Source organism: Panthera tigris, chromosome B4, assembly GCF_018350195.1.
Source record: "Panthera tigris isolate Pti1 chromosome B4, P.tigris_Pti1_mat1.1, whole genome shotgun sequence".
Lineage (NCBI taxonomy): Eukaryota > Metazoa > Chordata > Mammalia > Carnivora > Felidae > Panthera > Panthera tigris.
The window spans coordinates 109,196,939-109,214,812 of record NC_056666.1 but is presented as its reverse complement, the minus strand read 5'-3'; the positions used below and the strand labels follow the sequence as shown (position 1 = coordinate 109,214,812).

Genomic DNA, 17,874 nt, shown 5'->3' with positions numbered 1-17,874 from the left:
AAGGATGTTCATCCTTGTCACTTGTATTCAAGCCAGAGGAATTGGGCAATGATAACAAATAAAAGGCAATTAGCTTGGGAAAAAAAGAAATGAACTTATCTCTATACATATGGCATTATCTTTTATTTTAAAAATTCTAGAAATCATTAAAAAACTATTAGAACTAATAAATTCACCAAGGTTACAGGGTAAAAGACTAATATATGATAATTGGTTAGGTTTCTATTTATTAGCAAGGAACACATAATTAAATGAAAAAGGAAAATTAAAGGAAAAAATTAAAGGAAAAAAGCAATTACACATAATAGCATCACAAAGAATAAAATATTTAGGAATTAATTTAGCACAAGAAGTACAAATATTACACTCAAAACTATAAAATATTGTTGCAAGAAATTAAAGAAACTTTAAAAAAATAGAAAGAATAGCTCATGTTCATACATTGGCTATATTGTTATCATAGTAATTCTCCTCAAATTGATCTATAGTTTCAATGTCACCCTTGTCAAAATCCCAAATGACTTTGAAGAATTGACAAGCTGATTCTAAAATGTATATGGAAATTCAAAGGACCAAGATAGCAAAAACAATCTTGAAAATGAAGAACAAAGCTATAGAGCTCAGTGTTAATAATTTCAAAATCTAGACATTATTACAAAGCTATAGTAATCAAAACCACCTGATACTGGCATAAAAATAGGTATATAGATATAGATCAATGGGATAGAACTGAGAGACCAGAAATAAACCTTTATATCAATCAACCTAAGGTCAATTGGTTTTTGACAAGGATACATAGATCATTCAATGGGGAGAAAGAGTATTTTCAACAAAGGGTGTTAGGGCAACTGGATAGCCACATAAAGTTATTTTGTACTTCTTCCTCACACCTTACACAAAAAAATTAACTCAAAATAGATAAAAAACCTAAAGAGCTAATGTTATAAAACTCTTATAAGGAACCTTAGGTTATGCAAAGCCTTCTGAGAGACACCAGAAGGGCAAGAAACCAAATGAGAAATGGATTAGATTTTATCAAAATTAGAAACTTTTGTGTTTCAAAGAATACCATGAAGAAAATGATCAGACAACCCACAGCATGGGAGAAATATCTGCAAATCCTATATCTGACAAGGGGCTTGTATCCAGAATATATAAAGAATTCTTGTAACCCAATAATATAAACATAATCCTATGAAAAATATGGGCAAAGAATCTGAAGACATTTCTCAGAGATTTACAAATGGCCAATAAATTCATGAAGATGTTCATCATGTATCATCAACCATTAGATAAATGTAAATTGAAACCACAATGAGCTACCACTTCATACCCATCAAGATGGTTTAATCAAAAACATATAGTAAGTGTTAACAAGGATGTGAAGAATTTGGAATCTTCATACATTGCAGGAAGGCATGTAAAATGGTACAATTGTTTTGGAAAACATTCTGGCAGCTCCTCAAAATATTAAACAGAGTCAGCATGTTTCCCAGTGATTCCACTTCTAGGTATATATCCAAGAGATGTTGAAAACATATGTCCACATGAAAACTTGTACACAAATGTTCATACCTACATTATAACAGCCAAAGCAGTGGAAATAACCCACGTATCCACCTTCAGATGAATGGATAAATTGTGGTATATGTCTACAGTGGAATATTATTTGTATAAAAAGGGAATACAGTATTATTACAGGTGACAGCATGACTAAACCTTGAAAACACTATGGTAAGTGGAAGACGTCATATACAAAAGACCACATATTGTATGATTCCACTCACATGAAATACGTAGAATAGGCAAATTCATAGAAACAAGGTATGTCAGTGCTTGTGTAGAGGTATGGGTGTTTGAAAGACATGAAGAGTAACTGCTAATGGGAATAGGTTTCTTCTTTGGAGTGATGTCCTAAAATTAGGGCAATGGTTGCACAACTCTGTAAATATACTAAAAACTATTGAACTGTATATTTATATTGGTGACTTGTATGGTGTATGAATTACATCTCAATGAAGCTTCTAAAAATGTGGCTCTAAAATTTACTGTTTAGAATGTTCAGTGAAGCTTTTGCAGCTAATGCAGCTAATGACAAGTCTTGGGATATATATTGAGAATAGCTAAAAAGCTTTATTTAAAGCCATGTTTTTCCTTCAGAGTTTTTACCAGTGCTTTCCTTCCATTGATGTCAAGAGACTTTCCCCTCAAGAGTTATATATTATATAACATTAGTCCAGAAATGGGAGAGGCAGAATTTTTCAACAAAAATTCTTAACTGCTGCCATACTCTACCATGCATTTGAATTTAGAATGTTCCAAAACGGACACTAGTAGCACTTTTTCTAATACTTTGTGTATTCATTTTCTGTTACTGCTGTAACAAATTACCATCAACCAAGTGGCTTTAACAACCCATTTGATATCTTGTAGATCTATACTCTAGAAATTCCACGAAGACTTTCTGATTAAAATTAAGCTGTCTCCAGGGAAGCATTTCTTCTAAAGACTCTGGGAGAGAACCTCTTTCCTTGCCTTTTCCAGTTTCTATAGGCCTCCTGTATTCCATGGTTCCATGGTTCATGTCCTCCTTCTTCCATCTTCGATGAAAGTCAAGTCCTTCTGACACTGCATCACTTGACATAGTTTCCATTGTCACATCTCTTTTCCTGGCTCTCTTTCTCTGCATCTCTCTTCCATTTGTAAAGATCCTTTTGATTACTTTGAGCCCACCTGGATAATTCAGGGCAAAAAATCTGCCAATTTTAAGGTCACCTGATTATGTCTTAATTCTACCTGCAGCCTCAATACCTCTTTCTCATATAACTTAATACATACACAAGGTCTAGGGATTAGGACATGGACATCTTGGGGGGGGGGTATTATTTTGCCTACCACATCATGATTTTCTCCTAGTAGAAATGTATATAAATTAAGGTAATGGAGAAAGCCCTATGGGTTTATAGTAGTTTGGCTTATCACTAACGGAGGATTTCTCTTTTGAGCATGTGCTATAGTAAATTCTGGCATGAGTGAAGGGTAGGCCTTTATCTTGTACAGTGGAGGAAAGGATATTGTGAACTTAAGCCTGTTCTTAGGCAAACCGACTTTAGGGGAAAGATAAATATGGAAGTTGAGGATCTGGAATTGTATTCCTTGCTTTCAAATAATTGGGATATGGCATACCCACTTAAAGACTTTCTATAATCTAGAACCCTAGTTAGATGATCATTCATTTGGGGCAGTGGTTTCCAAATTTGGCTGATTTCATAATTACCTGAGACTTTTAAAAAATAAAATTAGATTTCCAGGCTTTAATCTAGACCTGCTAAATCAGAAGTTCAGAAAGCAGAGACTTAAAAGATGTTTTGAATAATTTCTTTAGTTGATTCTGGTAATTAGCCAAATTTGATAACTACTCATTTAGAAAACAAAGGGGGTTGAATTGATGATGAAAGAAGATTCATATGTTCACTAGCTTTTTCTAGTAATTGCTTGTTAGTTTTGAAGGTTATAGAACATTTAAATATGACCTAGAACTTTGGACAGTCTGACCAATGTGTAGCCAATAGAGGAATGTGAAAGTTTCACGCTTTCTCACTTCCAAGTAATCAGGGAGCCACCGAAAACTAGAACAATTGGATTATTCTTGTTTTGCTGTATATACTCTGCCATTATAAGCTATGCCATATTTGAATCTGCCTTCATTAATTTGTTGTAATTAGTTAAGTTATTCTTATTCACATATATAGTGTAAGAATACAGTGATACTTATGATTACTATGCATTTATACCAAAAGTGTGATATACCAAATCATGGTTATAATTCCTATCTAAAATCTATGAATTGGCATATTTTCTGCACTTTACAGGCAAAATGTTGATCTTTTTTAGTTTGATAACCTTTCCAGAAATAAGACGAGATACCTCTTAACAAAATGCATAATAAATCAGGAGTTAACTGTTGATCATTAGACATGTATATAATATAGATCTTAAAAGGACAGAAATTTTGTATTTTCTCTGTAGATATCACACCACAGAAAGAAACTCAGGAAGGAATTCCACCCCTGACCCAGAGTCAGGAACCCCTGAAACCTCAGGAGAATATATCACGACCCATTCATCATCCTTTAGTTTTAAAAACTAACTTTGAGGAAGAAGAGGAGGAAGGAGATGAACAAAATGGTTAGTAAGGCTTTTCTCAGATTTACAATGAACATTCAAAACCCTATCATGTTTTTTAATTTATTTTTTAACTGTTAGAGGTTTATAATGTAATAAATAGGGCAGAATTTGGTAAGAAAATAGCTTCAATTTTATTAAGTATATTAAATTCATTATGTTCTAATTTGTTCTACGTCTATATATGATCATTTGGATTGGAGAGTTTTTGTTGTATGATGGCTGGGAGATAGACCTCATTTAAATAGGGACAGTTGCTTACACTGATTTTTCTAATACGTGAAATACGGCAGTTTGAGACATTTACTAGTATGCAAATTACTGATTTTAAAAATTTCAAAAAATCCCACCTGTGAGAACAATATTTGGGATTCTTAATTCTGATTTGTATATTTTCATACCATTTGGCTTTGGGACAATTTAATTAAAAAAGATGTACATATATCCTATAGATGCATCTAGTTTATGGACAAAGACTCCTGAAGAAATTGAAGAAAAAAGAGCAATAAAGGAGATGTGTTATAAATCCGGTAAGAAATCAAACATTTGTGGATTTTCTAATGTTTGATGTGACAAATATACTAACCACTAGCTTTCTCATGGGAGATTAGGTGAATACTACAGATTTCATACTCCAGATATTTCATCATCAAAAAGCATAGCCTCTACAGCAGACAAAGAGTTAGAAAAGCCTTTGGAAAATGGCAGTGAATTGCAAGAAGGTAAGGCATGAAAAGGCAGCATTTCAAGGTGATGTATAAGAGATACTTGGTGTGATAGGCTGTGAATTATTTAGTAAGATGTACACTAGAGCTAATGATAAATAATACATCAGAATTGAGAGAGAGAAGGAAATGCTTTTATCAGATGACCTAAATTTAATATGAAAAGCTGCTATTAATTATGCTTTCCCAGAGGAGGTGCAGAATGAAAAGACTACATAAACACATGGGGGCATTACACCCTCGATGCAGTAATTCTATAAATATCTTGCTTTTACCATCTTTTTTTTCTTTGCAAATCACTCTCCCTGTGAAGTAGGGGCTATTTTTCTCTGTGAATAGAAAGGACAACCTAGCCCTAAAAGGACAAAAGGGAGATCACAGGATGACGTTAGTGGCAGAACAAGGATACATTTGTGCATTGAATGAGTGCCTTATGTGTACCAGGCAATTTCAGAGGCAATGCAGCTGGATTATTCCAAGGCTGGACCTTTCATGGATCTTATGCTTTGGTGAATCTGATTTCAGTGTTGGTAAACAATTTGCCCTCAAAGGCAAGATAAGAAGAACATTATTTTCTGGATGTAAAACCAGAAACTCAGAGAAAATCCATGGGTGTTACGAGTTTATATGGTTTTCCTGCCATGAGGATGAGATGAAAGGCAAGTTTTGCTGAAGTAGGAGATTTGAATCCTCTCCTCTCAATAAAAGTAAAAAATGATAATTGGGAAAATCTCCCAGGATCAAGACAAGGGTAGGATAAAGTAGAGGATAAAGAGTAAAATGCCTGCCAGTCAAGTACATATGTGGTAAACTATTTAAACATATGGCAGTAGGTGGCAGCAACATACTATTAGATGTTAGATGTTAAAATCATAGGAAAGACTTAACTGATAGGCGAGAACCACATCTAGAGAAGGGCACATTGCCCGCATTACCTGGACAAGAAAGCAAAACCAATAATACAAGTCAGCAATGAATATAAAAACAGTATATTACCATTAGGGATTAAAGATAATTACATGTACTTTCGCCTTAAATTATGGTTTTAAAAGCCTTTTATATTTAAATAATTTCAGTTAATTCGTGAATAACCTTCACCAGATTTTCCCAAATATCAGCGTTTTACACATTTGATTTTCACTCTTCCTTTCTCTAAATATATACATTGTTATTTTTTCTAAACTGTTAGTGTAAGAGTAGGTTGCAGATATGATGCTCCTGCATAACTCTTACATAACTTTAGTATAACCATCAAAATCAGGATATTACCACTGATCTGATATTATTTACAGAATTTTAAACAAATTTCACCCACTGTGCCATCCATGTCCTTTATGGTAAAATGAACTTTTTTTTTTTCTGGTTTAGAATCCAATCCAGAATCACAAGGTGCATTAGATTATCATGTCTCTCTTTATTCTGCTTTTAATAGCTTATTTTAGTAAAAAATTATCTAGAGATGTATAAGAAAAATTCTAAGAATTATTTAATTATCACAGTATAATTACCATTTGTCAGTGGTAGACTCTAATGCTTTTTACTCAATTTGTTCATGATGAATAGGTATAATCAAAAGAAATATTATAAAATTCATTATATGAAGAACATAGCAAATAAGTTAAATATATTATACATAAATAGTAATGTTAGATTGTTTAAATTTTTAAATTGCCATTTAATAAATAATACATATAGGAAAACAAACTTGCTTGCTATTTTCTTGATAATTATAAAATATGCTTAAAATTCATATATTTATAAATTTATTGTTCATCATATCACTATGCAAACAATAATTGCACTAACTTTTAGGCTTTTTACTATCATCATGAATTTATGTAAGTACCTAATGGCTCCTGGGGTGATTTTCTATTTTTTTTCTTTTTTTTTTCTTATTTTTTCTTAATTTTTTAGGGGATGGTCTTACAGTTCCAACAAAATTTAGCCTATCTGAAAGGCAAGGTGAGATAAAAGCATCATTGGATAGGAAACCAAGGACTGACATTGCTGCTTTTGAAAATGGAGGTGAGTTAATTTATAACTGGTTGATTCTGAATATATCACCATATAATAAATGAGTCAAATTTCCTCTCTCATAACTAATTTTGTTTTTTCAAAATATTTTTGACATTTCTATTGTTGGCTTTGGGTAAGACACTTGAGGCCTGGAAATGTATATAATTAATTGCTATATATGAATCCTTATTAGTAGAATGTCTGACACATGAGGTGCACTCTGTGAATATTTGTAGAATAAACGATTTTATGTTTAAACAATTGAATGGCTAGATGAATGAGACATGTTTATAAAATTGACAGATGTCTGGAAGTTAATATGCTGGATCAATGAGCCAAGTTTAAACAAGGTGAAGTCAAGCTGTGATAAACATAGTCTTGCATTTAAGTTCAAGACATTAATGGTAGATTTTCTTCAAGTCGGGAAAGACTCGACATGATACAGATTGTGAAGAAAAAAATAACTGTTTTTTGTTGTCCACAAGGTTTAAAAATTATTCAGTAATTTGTGATTGCTACCAAATAGCTCAGGTAAACTCACATTGAATTATTAGGAGTAGTATAGGAAGATCATTAAATGTGATAAGTCATTTAAAGTACCCAGTGGAGTGTCTGATACATAGAAGAATGCTGCATAAATGTCAATTATTATTTATACCAGTTCCACTGATTTCTGTACAGGGTAGTCCACATTTGTGTGTCATTTTTAAAAAAGGCTACTTGAAACAAATATTTTATGTTACAAAAGTGTAACTTGTATGGTGAAGAATCTGGAAATTAAGTATATAACATTTAAAACAATTATGGATGTTTATCTTGGAAAATGGAAGAACTTTAAGGAACATAAAAATTGCGTTCGTATATCTGAAGATCTTATATTGAAGATACATTATATTTATTCTGAGTACCTCTAAAGGGTGGTACAGGGTAGAAATAAAGATTTCCATATGTTAAAGGAAAATTAATTTTGTTGACTATGTGAATTTTTTTTGCAATTATCTGTATGTACGTGTATATACTGTATATTCATATACATATATATGCACATGTATTAATTTAAACATATATGATATATATAGAGATGTGGGTGGTATCACTAAGAAGTGTTTAAACAAAACTGGCAAAGGTATATTGTAGAGGATAATCCTGTATTGGAAGATAGTGTTTTACAACTTTCTGCCATCATAGCCACTGACAGTAAGGTATTGTCATAGGAGGTGACTGTTATGTTCCACAGAGGATCATATTCCTTGGAGTAGATGAAAAGGAAGCTGTAACTGAAGAGAAAGAAATTACCGTGTCAAAATGTTCAAATACTAAAGGTAATGAACCATCCTATAGTTTTAATCCGTTCATAATTTGGATTGAGAAATGTAAATATAAAGCTTGACACTTGAAACGAATATAAGAGGCAAGGTCATAAATTAAAATATACACTAAATCCAGTGATTCGGAGTCAAGAGCCCTAAGGTTTCAGTCCTGGTCTGTCCCTAAGTGTTTGACCACGAGACTTCATCTCTTTTAGCTTCAGTCTCCTTATCTGAAGTATTGGCCTGTTGGACTACATAATTTCTAGGAGTGTTGCTAGATCTACAGTTATTGGTTCTTTTAAATGGTAAAACCAAGTCCTTTTTAGTTTCTTTTTCCAACTTCAAATACTCCGTGTGATTGAATTTTCTTAAAAAGCTTTGTTTGTGAACACTGTGAAGAGTATTAATTTCATGATGACTTCTATGACTTCCTCATTTTGTAATTATTACCAACTATAGTCTGTGAATAATCAAGAGATATAATAAAATCATAGTTTGTACCTCATAGTTTTGTACTCCCTTTACCATGGTTAGAAGCCCCCAGCTAGTACCTCTCTGCTGGGCAGCTCTCTTAGTCACAGACTAAAAGTTTAGCTGTCCTGTAATTAGAGGGCTTTACATATTCTGCATCCAAATGTTAAACAATTTCGTCTACTGTTTTGCCCACCCTTAAATAAACATTTTCAAGAATAGGTTAAGGCACTTGTGATCGAATAATTCTTATGGGAAATGATATGTAAATCTTTTCTTCTCACTCAAAGATGGAAACCTTTTGCTGAATCAATCAAAAAAACAAAAAACAAAAAAATTCTAACTACAGTAATAACCGTTGCCACTCTTCACATGTGGCTGTTTAAATTTAAACTAAAATGAAATTTTTAAAAATTCAGCTCTTCAGTTGCATTAGCCATATTCCAAGTGCTCAGTATCTACATATGACTAGTGGCTATCATTTTGTACAGTACAGACTGAGAAAATTTCCATCGTTGTATAAGGCTCTGTTAGACAGTCCTGCTCCAAAGCATAGAACACACGAAAGTTGTTCCACTTAAATTATTTCTGGAACCTATTTTTAAATCAGCACATTTGATTTAAAATTGATAACCTTCTGATTGTTTCTTATGAAATTATTAAAAATATTGCCAGAAATATATTATTTATATATTGAAGATAATGTCTGTATATCAGATATTTAATGTTTTGTTAGTGACAAATTTTGGGGACTCAATGTAGTGGTTAGGGAATTTCAGTGTTGTAAAAATTAATATATATATTTTGAAGAGGTATACCCACCATATAATGTTTGAAAAGTAAAATACCAACTGAAACCTCCTTTTACTAATATTGATATTTTATTTTTTTAATTTGCTTTAAAAGATAACAAGGACAGCCCTCATCCAAAGCGTTCCCTAACTACCCGACTAGTACCTACAACGCATGTATTAAATGCTACTGAGAATATCAGTATGAAGTGCAGAGAGGACCCCTCTTCAAGTGAGACATTAGCTCTATCACTTTTTGGCCTTAGATATATTTGTCTTATCATGGATTTGTTTTGCTTATTTGAAATAGAATTTTTAAAATGAAAGAAAAAAGGATGTTTTGAAAATTATTCAGGATTAAGAATTAAAAACAATATTCTTCTACTAACTTGGACAATGAATTGTGATGTAGGTCCTAGTAAATTATATACATACCCACTAGTTTAATTTAGGTATTAAAATTAATGATATACTACCTTCTTGGAAGATTCATTAGTACCCCTTTAAATTTAACCCATAGTGGGATACATTGACAAATTTTTATTATGTGTTGGATTATTTTTCATGATTTGGCTTTACCATGCCATTCTGTATTCTGAGCTACTTCCCTTGATACAATTAAGACTCATGAATCTTCCTTTCTGTTTCCTTCCTTCCTTCCTTCCTTCCTTCCTTCCTTCCTTCCTTCTTTCATTTATTTCATTTACTGAAACTATAATGTTCTTGGATCCCAGCCAGGCATTGAAGGGAACCATGATGGTTGTACTCCTAAGAAGCTTAGTAACATTTGTTAAAAATATGGTTTCCAAATCCTAGGAGTGGGAGCTTGAGAAACATGATGGTTTACTCCTAAGAAGCTCAGTTTAGTGACATTTGTTAAAAATATGGTTTTCAAATCTTAGGAATGGGAGCTTGAGGGTAAGGGTGGAGCATGATATTTGGAGAGGAGGTGGTGAATCAGAATTCAAACTTAATGCTTAAGCTGAATTTGAGAGCTAGGGCAAAGACAGATTTAGTAGTCCACTACAGAGAGCTAATGTAATCTACATAGTGAACTTGATGTTCATTTTCTGTGTTCAATAGTGAATGTTTAGGACCTCCACACAGAGAAATAACAAAGAATGGCCTGTATACTAAATTGTTTTAAGAGTCTCTGGAGAAATGTACCTTAGAAATTCCTAGAAGATTGAGCTTGTATATAAATTTTTCAGTGTAAAAATATGCCAGTAAAAAGTGAATAATTTAGTACTATTAGCACTTACAATTCTGACTACTTAGTCTTGTTTCACCAAACTAACCTTATACTCAAATTCTTAAAGCTTAAAAGAATAAAGTAATATTCACTAAAAGTATTTTACATTAATCCACCTTCTTAAGAAGTAGATTTATGTTCAAAATAACAATTCTAAAACTACTTAAAAATAACATTATAATAAGATATATAATTATATTTGGAATATAATTTTGTATTCTTTTAAACAATCCACAAATTCTTTTTGGGAGGAAACATTTCCTCTGAGGAATGCTACATATCAAAAGTTTTCTCATCAATCAATTTTCAGGATAGCCTTTCTCTTGAGGGTGGGGTGCTTTAAAAAATAAGTCACACTTTGTTCTAGAAAGTAAAATGTTAGTGTAGTGCATTTATTTTTTTTCTCTTGCTTGACATGTGTATGCACAGATATGTAATTATCACCTATAGTAATTTTCAGATGAAAGCATCTCTTAAAAACCTGTAAAAATTTGTATCTTCTTCAAGTGAATGATGTCCAGCCAGTGAGGAAGCCTCACTTTAAAGGTGTGAAGAAAAGAAAATGGATTTATGATGAACCAAAGAATTTTCCTGGCCAAGGAATGCAGAGAGGTAAAGGATCTTTGTATTTGATATTTCTAAATTATAATTTGAAACAAAATTAAATATAAAATAATAATTTCTACCTGAAAAACAAATTACTGTTGTGCAACACGTTATTTTACATGTCAACCCACATCCTATAGATTTAATTCTCTTAGCACACATTGTCTTCCATAGTGCAAACATTTACCATGCAGTATGTTATTTATGGGTATGAAACCAGCTTGTTTTATCCCTCACTCCCCTCCTGCTTTCTTTTACAGCAGTACAGGCCCCAAATCCCCAAAATAAAATGAGTTACCATCGCAATAATAAAAACAGAAGTGCTGAGAATGCATCCTATATCCATGTTCAGAGAGATGCTATCAGGACTGTCTCACTGAGTGCACCTCCCCGCAGCAGGCCCACAAATAGGTCCTACAATAAAGTCGATGTTAACAAGGAACCCAAACTCAACCTTTGTCCAGGTGAGGCTCTTTCCTTACATGATTTACTCATGCACGTGGTTTGCAATCCCATGGAATCACCTGATGGTCCAAGTAATCTTCATCCCTATCCAACTGGTATTCTGTTTCCAGGCCATCACTACCACCATGATGTCTTAGAGAACTAGTGGGAAGATTTCTTCCACAAGCAGGAGTGCACACGGTTTAAAGGATATGTTAGGGAGCACCCGGGTGTCTCAGTCAGTTAAGCTTCCGACTTCAGCTCAGGTCATGATCCCATGTCTCGTGGGTTTGAGCCCCATGTCAGACTCTGCTGAGAGCTTGGAGTCTGGAGCCTGCTTCAGATTCTGTTTCCATCTCTTTCGGCCCCTCCCCCACTCACACTGTTTCTCTCTCCCTCTCTCTCTCAAAAATAAACATTAAAAAAATTAAAAAGAAGGATATGTTAAAAAATGTGTTGGGTGCAGATGACTAGACATTGAACCTCTCTAGTGTTTTGTCTCACACCATCACACTTTGTTCCCCCTGGATAAGCTTTATTTCACTCTTGAGGATTGTTTTCAAATGGTTGACATTTTCTTGTTCCACTAACCACATTGTTCAGTCACCACTTTCAGGTAGTGCCTTGGCTTTTCTTTAAGCCTTCATGATTGCTTTCTGAAAGGGTTAGTTTGGGGGTTAACTGCAATATTTTTGACAACCTCTCATCTCTCCCACCATGCACAGATTGCTTCTAAATCATTTCATCATGTAATAGGCAAAGTCATAGTATATGTCAGTAAGTACAAGGCCACAAGGGAGGAAGGAACCATATCTTTTCTTCCTGTCTCAGATGAATTTTGCTCTTTTGAAGATGGGTTTCAGTTTTCTCAACTTAACAAAAGGCCACTTAATTCCCTCTAATTTTGTGTTTGTATTTTCCTGTGTTCACAGTCTAGTTAGTGGCGTTCTGGATGTTGTGTACTTTCTGAAACATAAGTAAAAATTCAGTGTCTCTCTTAGGTCCTTACTTTTATAATTTAAATAGAAGTTAGCTTTATTAAATTGTTTTCCTTCTATTTGTCTTAGAAATAAATGATATATGGGTTTATATGTAAAATAAGAATATTCTTAGGTGAAACAGTCTTAATTTTATTTATTACTATTGTTTTATTATTAAATTTATTATTTTACTGTGAGTGGATGGCTGTCTAGATCTGTGTTAAGGTGGTCACAGTTATGTTCACTATTGCTTTTGGGCTATTGGTGCAAATGTCAACACAGGAAAAAAAGCAAAGAAATTCCTGGTATTATTATGAACCATGCTTTTAGAATCATAGCTGCATAGTAATACTTAAAAACACAAATAGAACATTGTTAGATAATCATTCAGGTATAAAGTTGCCAGAGGAAATGAGGTATTTCTAGACCGAGTCAGTATATAAAGGCTTTGGTTTCCTGGGGACAGTGAGTTGGTAGTACGGTAGAGCAAAATCACTGCCATCATGGGAGTCACTTTATGGAAGGTAAAGGGAATTGGCGGTGCCTTCTAGATCTTTTCTTTCTTCTACAAGTATTAGCAGAATTGTATATAAAATCATGGTAAAGCAAGGCAATGAAATATTTTTATCACATCCAGATATCACAGTCCCCTTTAGCTTAGCCTCATGGGGAGAGCCTCATTTGAAGAATTGGGCAGCCAAATTATAGGGACATAACCATGTTCATTGATAACATATATGGTCTTAATAAACTCACTTGGGTTCCTAATGCCTTAGCTTTGAAATGCTAAAATAAATTACTCAGAGAATAGCTTCACCTCTGAGATGTTTATAACTTTGAGACACTTTTGGAATATGATTTTAAAGTAAGAAAATATTTAATTCTGGTCTTCTTTTTTTCTCAGATAAATATATGTCAACATCATATAATGGTTCAGCCTGGCGAAAAAGGATTCCTTTTTCAAAAACATATTCAAAAACTGAAAAGATATATACAGGTAAATATTTACTCGTGATTTTAATGTATCATACAATTCTAAAAAATGAATGACAAGTTTCTAAGGTCAGGAAACATATTTTAGAAAAATTTAGAAAATTTCCATGATATTGGAGTTTAGTAGAAATAAACACATGTAGTAGTAGCAATTTAATTTCCTTTTTTTATTGTGTTCTCCTTTGTGTTATCAGAAATCTTCTGAAAAACCTCTCTCCTTAGATACAAGCTTAGCAGTTGCGGCAATTATGTGTTAAAATGTATTCTTTGTTGAACTGCAAAGTGAATATATAAAACCATATCTTAACACAAAATATCAAAGCCCTACTATTATCCACCATACACAAATATTAGCTGATGCAGTCTGACAGGGCACCTAAGATGAAGTTTCCAGGGCAGGATGCTCTGAGTGACTGTGGTGTCCCCCTTGTGTTCTGCTCTCTGGAAGAGTGTGGGGATCCTAGGAACCTCCCCAGGATGAAGTTTGAGGCAGACCCAACCTCAGGTGATTGTTTTTCTAAAAAGCTTAGTGGCTTCTCCAAGCTGATCTGGGACTGGCACAGCAGATTTGGAAAACCACACAGGATAAAACAGTTGCAGTTACTTTCCAGAAATTTGAATCTTTCAGAAAAAAATAGAGAGTTTCTACCTAAATCATTAGCCTAGAACTTTCAGAATCATCTGAAATCCATAAACTCTTTTACAAGACCTTCCCAGAATGAAAACTGAACATATCCAGGTTAGAAACTGTCCACGTTCCAAAAAAAAAAAAAAAAAAAAAAACAGCTGAGATCTTAAGTAGTATCTCTCAAAACTCTTGACTTCAACTGTGCAGTCAATTGTTTTTCTTTTTTGGCCCAGATCTTTCAAATCATATTATACTCCAAGAGAACTCTGCTGTAGCGCTATTTAATCGGCTATATTTTCTCTTAGATTTCTGTGCGTTTTCACATGTAATTGCATTTACTTTTGGGGGAAAGGACGTGAAAAGCTGGTAAAAATCCTGGATAAAACTACACATTGTTGAGCCACATCTTTTTCTCCTGTGGTTTCCTTGTGAGTGCGATATTATTTGGAGTATTAAAGGGCATGCTCCTCATCCCCTGTCCCTATCCCAGTGACTGCTCTTGTTTCCCGGCAGCCTTCTCCTCTCCCATCCTAGGTAGTTAAACATGAATTACAGAAGGATTTGGGGGGGTGGAGGGATCACATCAGAGCAAGAAACATGTACCATCCGTGTATGGCACAGGAAAAGGGATGTGCAGGGGATGTAAGCTTATGAAACTTTTTCCCATTCAATCTGTAGAGCAAGGAGGAGGGTATGGAGAGGTAGCAAGGAACCAGGTACAGTGGGGGGCCACTTATTACATACTAGTCCCCTTCTGCTCTTCTCCCGTCACCTCCAGCTATGCCAGGGCTCAGGGGCAGAAAGTCAGTGATGGATTTCCCTTTGAAGTTTATAAGAATCTGAACATAAACAGGATCTGCATTGTACGTCCCAGATGCAACCCAGGGAGAAAAGCTTTGGAGAGAATTTATCAATGCCATCTGGTGGTGGGAGTGCCTAACATGAGACAGGGCTGGAGACAGCCTCTGGAGATTCCCAAGCTCCAAGTTTGCTTGGGAGGGCATCATGTATTCTTGTTGAGTTTCAAGTGAAAGTGAGTTCCCCAGGAGAGGGCCAGAGGGCTACACAAAGTCTCCTGGCTGGGACTGGAAGCATAGCATCAAAGAGGACTTTGTGGTCGGGCCCTATTAGAGGAGTGGACTCCAATCTCAAATTATTACGAGAATCTCAAAAGATTGTTCTGCCAGGGAGTGGATTATAAACCAAATTATCCACTTGTTACTTGCGATTGAAATATTGTCTGAGGGCAACCAGCAATGATACCACCTGGGAATTCGTTAGAAATGTAGTATCTCCATATCAGACATCCTGGATTAGAATCTGCATATTAACAAGTTCCCCAGGTGATTAAGAGGCACATTAAAGTTTGAGAAACCATAGGCTATGTTGTCTGGACCACCATTCACCAGCACAGGACCCAGGCCTTGTGGAGACCCAAGATTGCTGAAATAATATTCTCTTCCAAGCTGTCATAATGAAGCAAACATTCTCCCCTGTTCCAACCCTAAAAATGAGGATAAGCAGCAGAAAGGTGAGGGAGGGAGGGAAAAAAATCCTGAGAAAGAATTTCAAATCAAATGTGGTTGAAATATAAATGTGAAATAACTAAGAAATCACTGAAATTGACTAAGTTTATGTGAAAAGGACTAGATAAGTTTTCTACATCGGGCAGAATGGGGACATAGAGTCAAGAAATTAAATAGAATTATAAAAATAAAGTTTTCTTATTTACCTGAGCTTTTGATTGGGAAATTTGTAACCCCTAAACTCCTATCCTTTCCAAATGTTGTTGTGATTCTCAGACTAGAGAAAGACTAGCTTGTGTTTCTTCCCCTGCACTTCCTGCTAGGGCACAGAGGAGCGATTTCAGCATTTCCCAGTGGACAGATGGGCTGCTGGAGAGAGGAGGCAGAAAGCACAAGCTGCCACTAGTCTATTCCACTAAGGAATATCTCAGAGCCAAGGCTACAGAAGTGTAAATGGGCGAGAGGAGCCTTTTGGGAAAATGCTGTCTGATGCTATGAGGATAATGCAGTAGGAGAGAAAGATGTGTGGGAACCAAGGAGAGGAGCAAAAGGCGATTAGAGATGTCAGCCCTCCCTTGAGGCTGCATGTCCTTTCTGATCAGGATAGAGCTGGTGTGACTGGAGGTGCCTGTCTCTGTAGGATAGAACATCCATTCTGTTCATTCTGGGTGTACCAAGGTACAACCTTATATGTAGTATTGTTTCCATTCCTTTTCATCCCTCCATCCAAATGCAAAAGCTTTGGAAAGAAATGGAATTAGTTTGTATGGTGTTTTGAAAATTTATGAATTAAGACAATGAGCTTAGTTTTTGTTTTGCCTTAAAATTTATGGTAAGTAATTAGCCAAAGAAATGCAGAATGATGGTGCCCTGAAGAATGCTGAACAAGAAAATAATTGAAGGATTTTCTGTGTTTTATTATTAGAGCCAAGAAGAAATGGGAGCAAGTAAATCTGGAGGTTGAGAGAAGAGAAAAATGAGAAGAGAAAAGTGCCAGATATCATCTGATTTACAATCAAAAGTGAAAATTCAAAGAATGAGATATTCAAGTACTCCATACTATATACTGGGTAGCCAAAGATGATAAAATGCAAATTCTGAAAATAAGATGCAGGAAGTACATTGTGCTCTTTCAAAACTGATAAAAATGCAAATTACAAACAGCTGCCTGTGTATTTATATAGGTCTGGAATTCATTCTATGTATTGCCACAAACATTTAATAAAATTTAAAAGTTTGACAATTAAAATCATTCTTTAATTGTAAATAAACTAAGTTAGATTGCACACATTGAGAAGTGAAATTGTGCCTTTGATCTCTGTTTTGCAATATTCTTTACAGAAGAAACCTCACATTTTCTTTCTTTACTTAGATTTTAAGCTGGGCCCTCAGTGACAGTAACAGATAAAATGTAAACAAATTCAGTGAAGTCCCAGGGTTACAGTTTGGTGATGAGTATGTTAGAGGAATTCCAATAGAAATGCACTTTGATGTGTTGTAGAAAGGAAAAAAGAAGATTGTATTTTTAGGCAGGGCAGTGCTGAACAATGTCTTTTAATTGGCAACTACAAAATCTATCTGCCAAGATGGGCTAGATTCAGAAATGAAAAATAAACATTTTTCTACTGAGAAAACAAAAATCATACAATCATATTAAAGAAAAGGACTTGTTAAAGGAAAAAAAAGTGAATTAATGAAGCGATGTCTCAAAAGTATTAGTGAGATTTTAAGGCTTTAAATAACTCTGGAAATATAAATGCTTACAAATGAAAGACATCACTTGAAAACTTATTTCCATTTCTTTTGCACTTGTTTAGAAGAATAAATTATTAATTAACTTAAAAAATTCATCTGCAAAGTAACTAAAACCAGAACTTAAAATTAAGAATTTATTCTTCAAATTTAAAGATCAGGATGAGGGGCGTCTGGGTGGCGCAGTCGGTTAAG

The 17,874-nt window shown here is 34.3% G+C and overlaps 1 protein-coding gene across 11 annotated transcripts in view; it reads left to right on the top strand.

Annotated features, from left to right (window-relative positions):
• The window catches only part of CB4H12orf50 (chromosome B4 C12orf50 homolog), a 41,257-nt gene extending 24,167 nt beyond the window's left edge, over nucleotides 1-17,090 (top strand). For 7 of the 11 annotated variants that reach the window (XM_042992862.1, XM_042992858.1, XM_042992860.1 and 4 more), the window contains 10 exons: nucleotides 4,030-4,188; nucleotides 4,638-4,715; nucleotides 4,797-4,907; nucleotides 6,825-6,935; nucleotides 8,141-8,248; nucleotides 9,614-9,730; nucleotides 11,258-11,362; nucleotides 11,617-11,820; nucleotides 13,685-13,777; nucleotides 16,853-17,090. In XM_042992862.1, the coding sequence (XP_042848796.1) occupies nucleotides 4,030-4,188; nucleotides 4,638-4,715; nucleotides 4,797-4,907; nucleotides 6,825-6,935; nucleotides 8,141-8,248; nucleotides 9,614-9,730; nucleotides 11,258-11,362; nucleotides 11,617-11,820; nucleotides 13,685-13,777; nucleotides 16,853-16,878 (1,112 nt within the window). In that variant the 3' untranslated portion in view covers nucleotides 16,879-17,090. The remainder of the gene's footprint in view (nucleotides 1-4,029; nucleotides 4,189-4,637; nucleotides 4,716-4,796; nucleotides 4,908-6,824; nucleotides 6,936-8,140; nucleotides 8,249-9,613; nucleotides 9,731-11,257; nucleotides 11,363-11,616; nucleotides 11,821-13,684; nucleotides 13,778-16,852) is intronic. The other 4 variants (XM_042992854.1, XM_042992855.1, XM_042992863.1 and 1 more) reach the window with 4 other exon arrangements.
• Nucleotides 17,091-17,874: the final 784 nt, after the last annotated feature.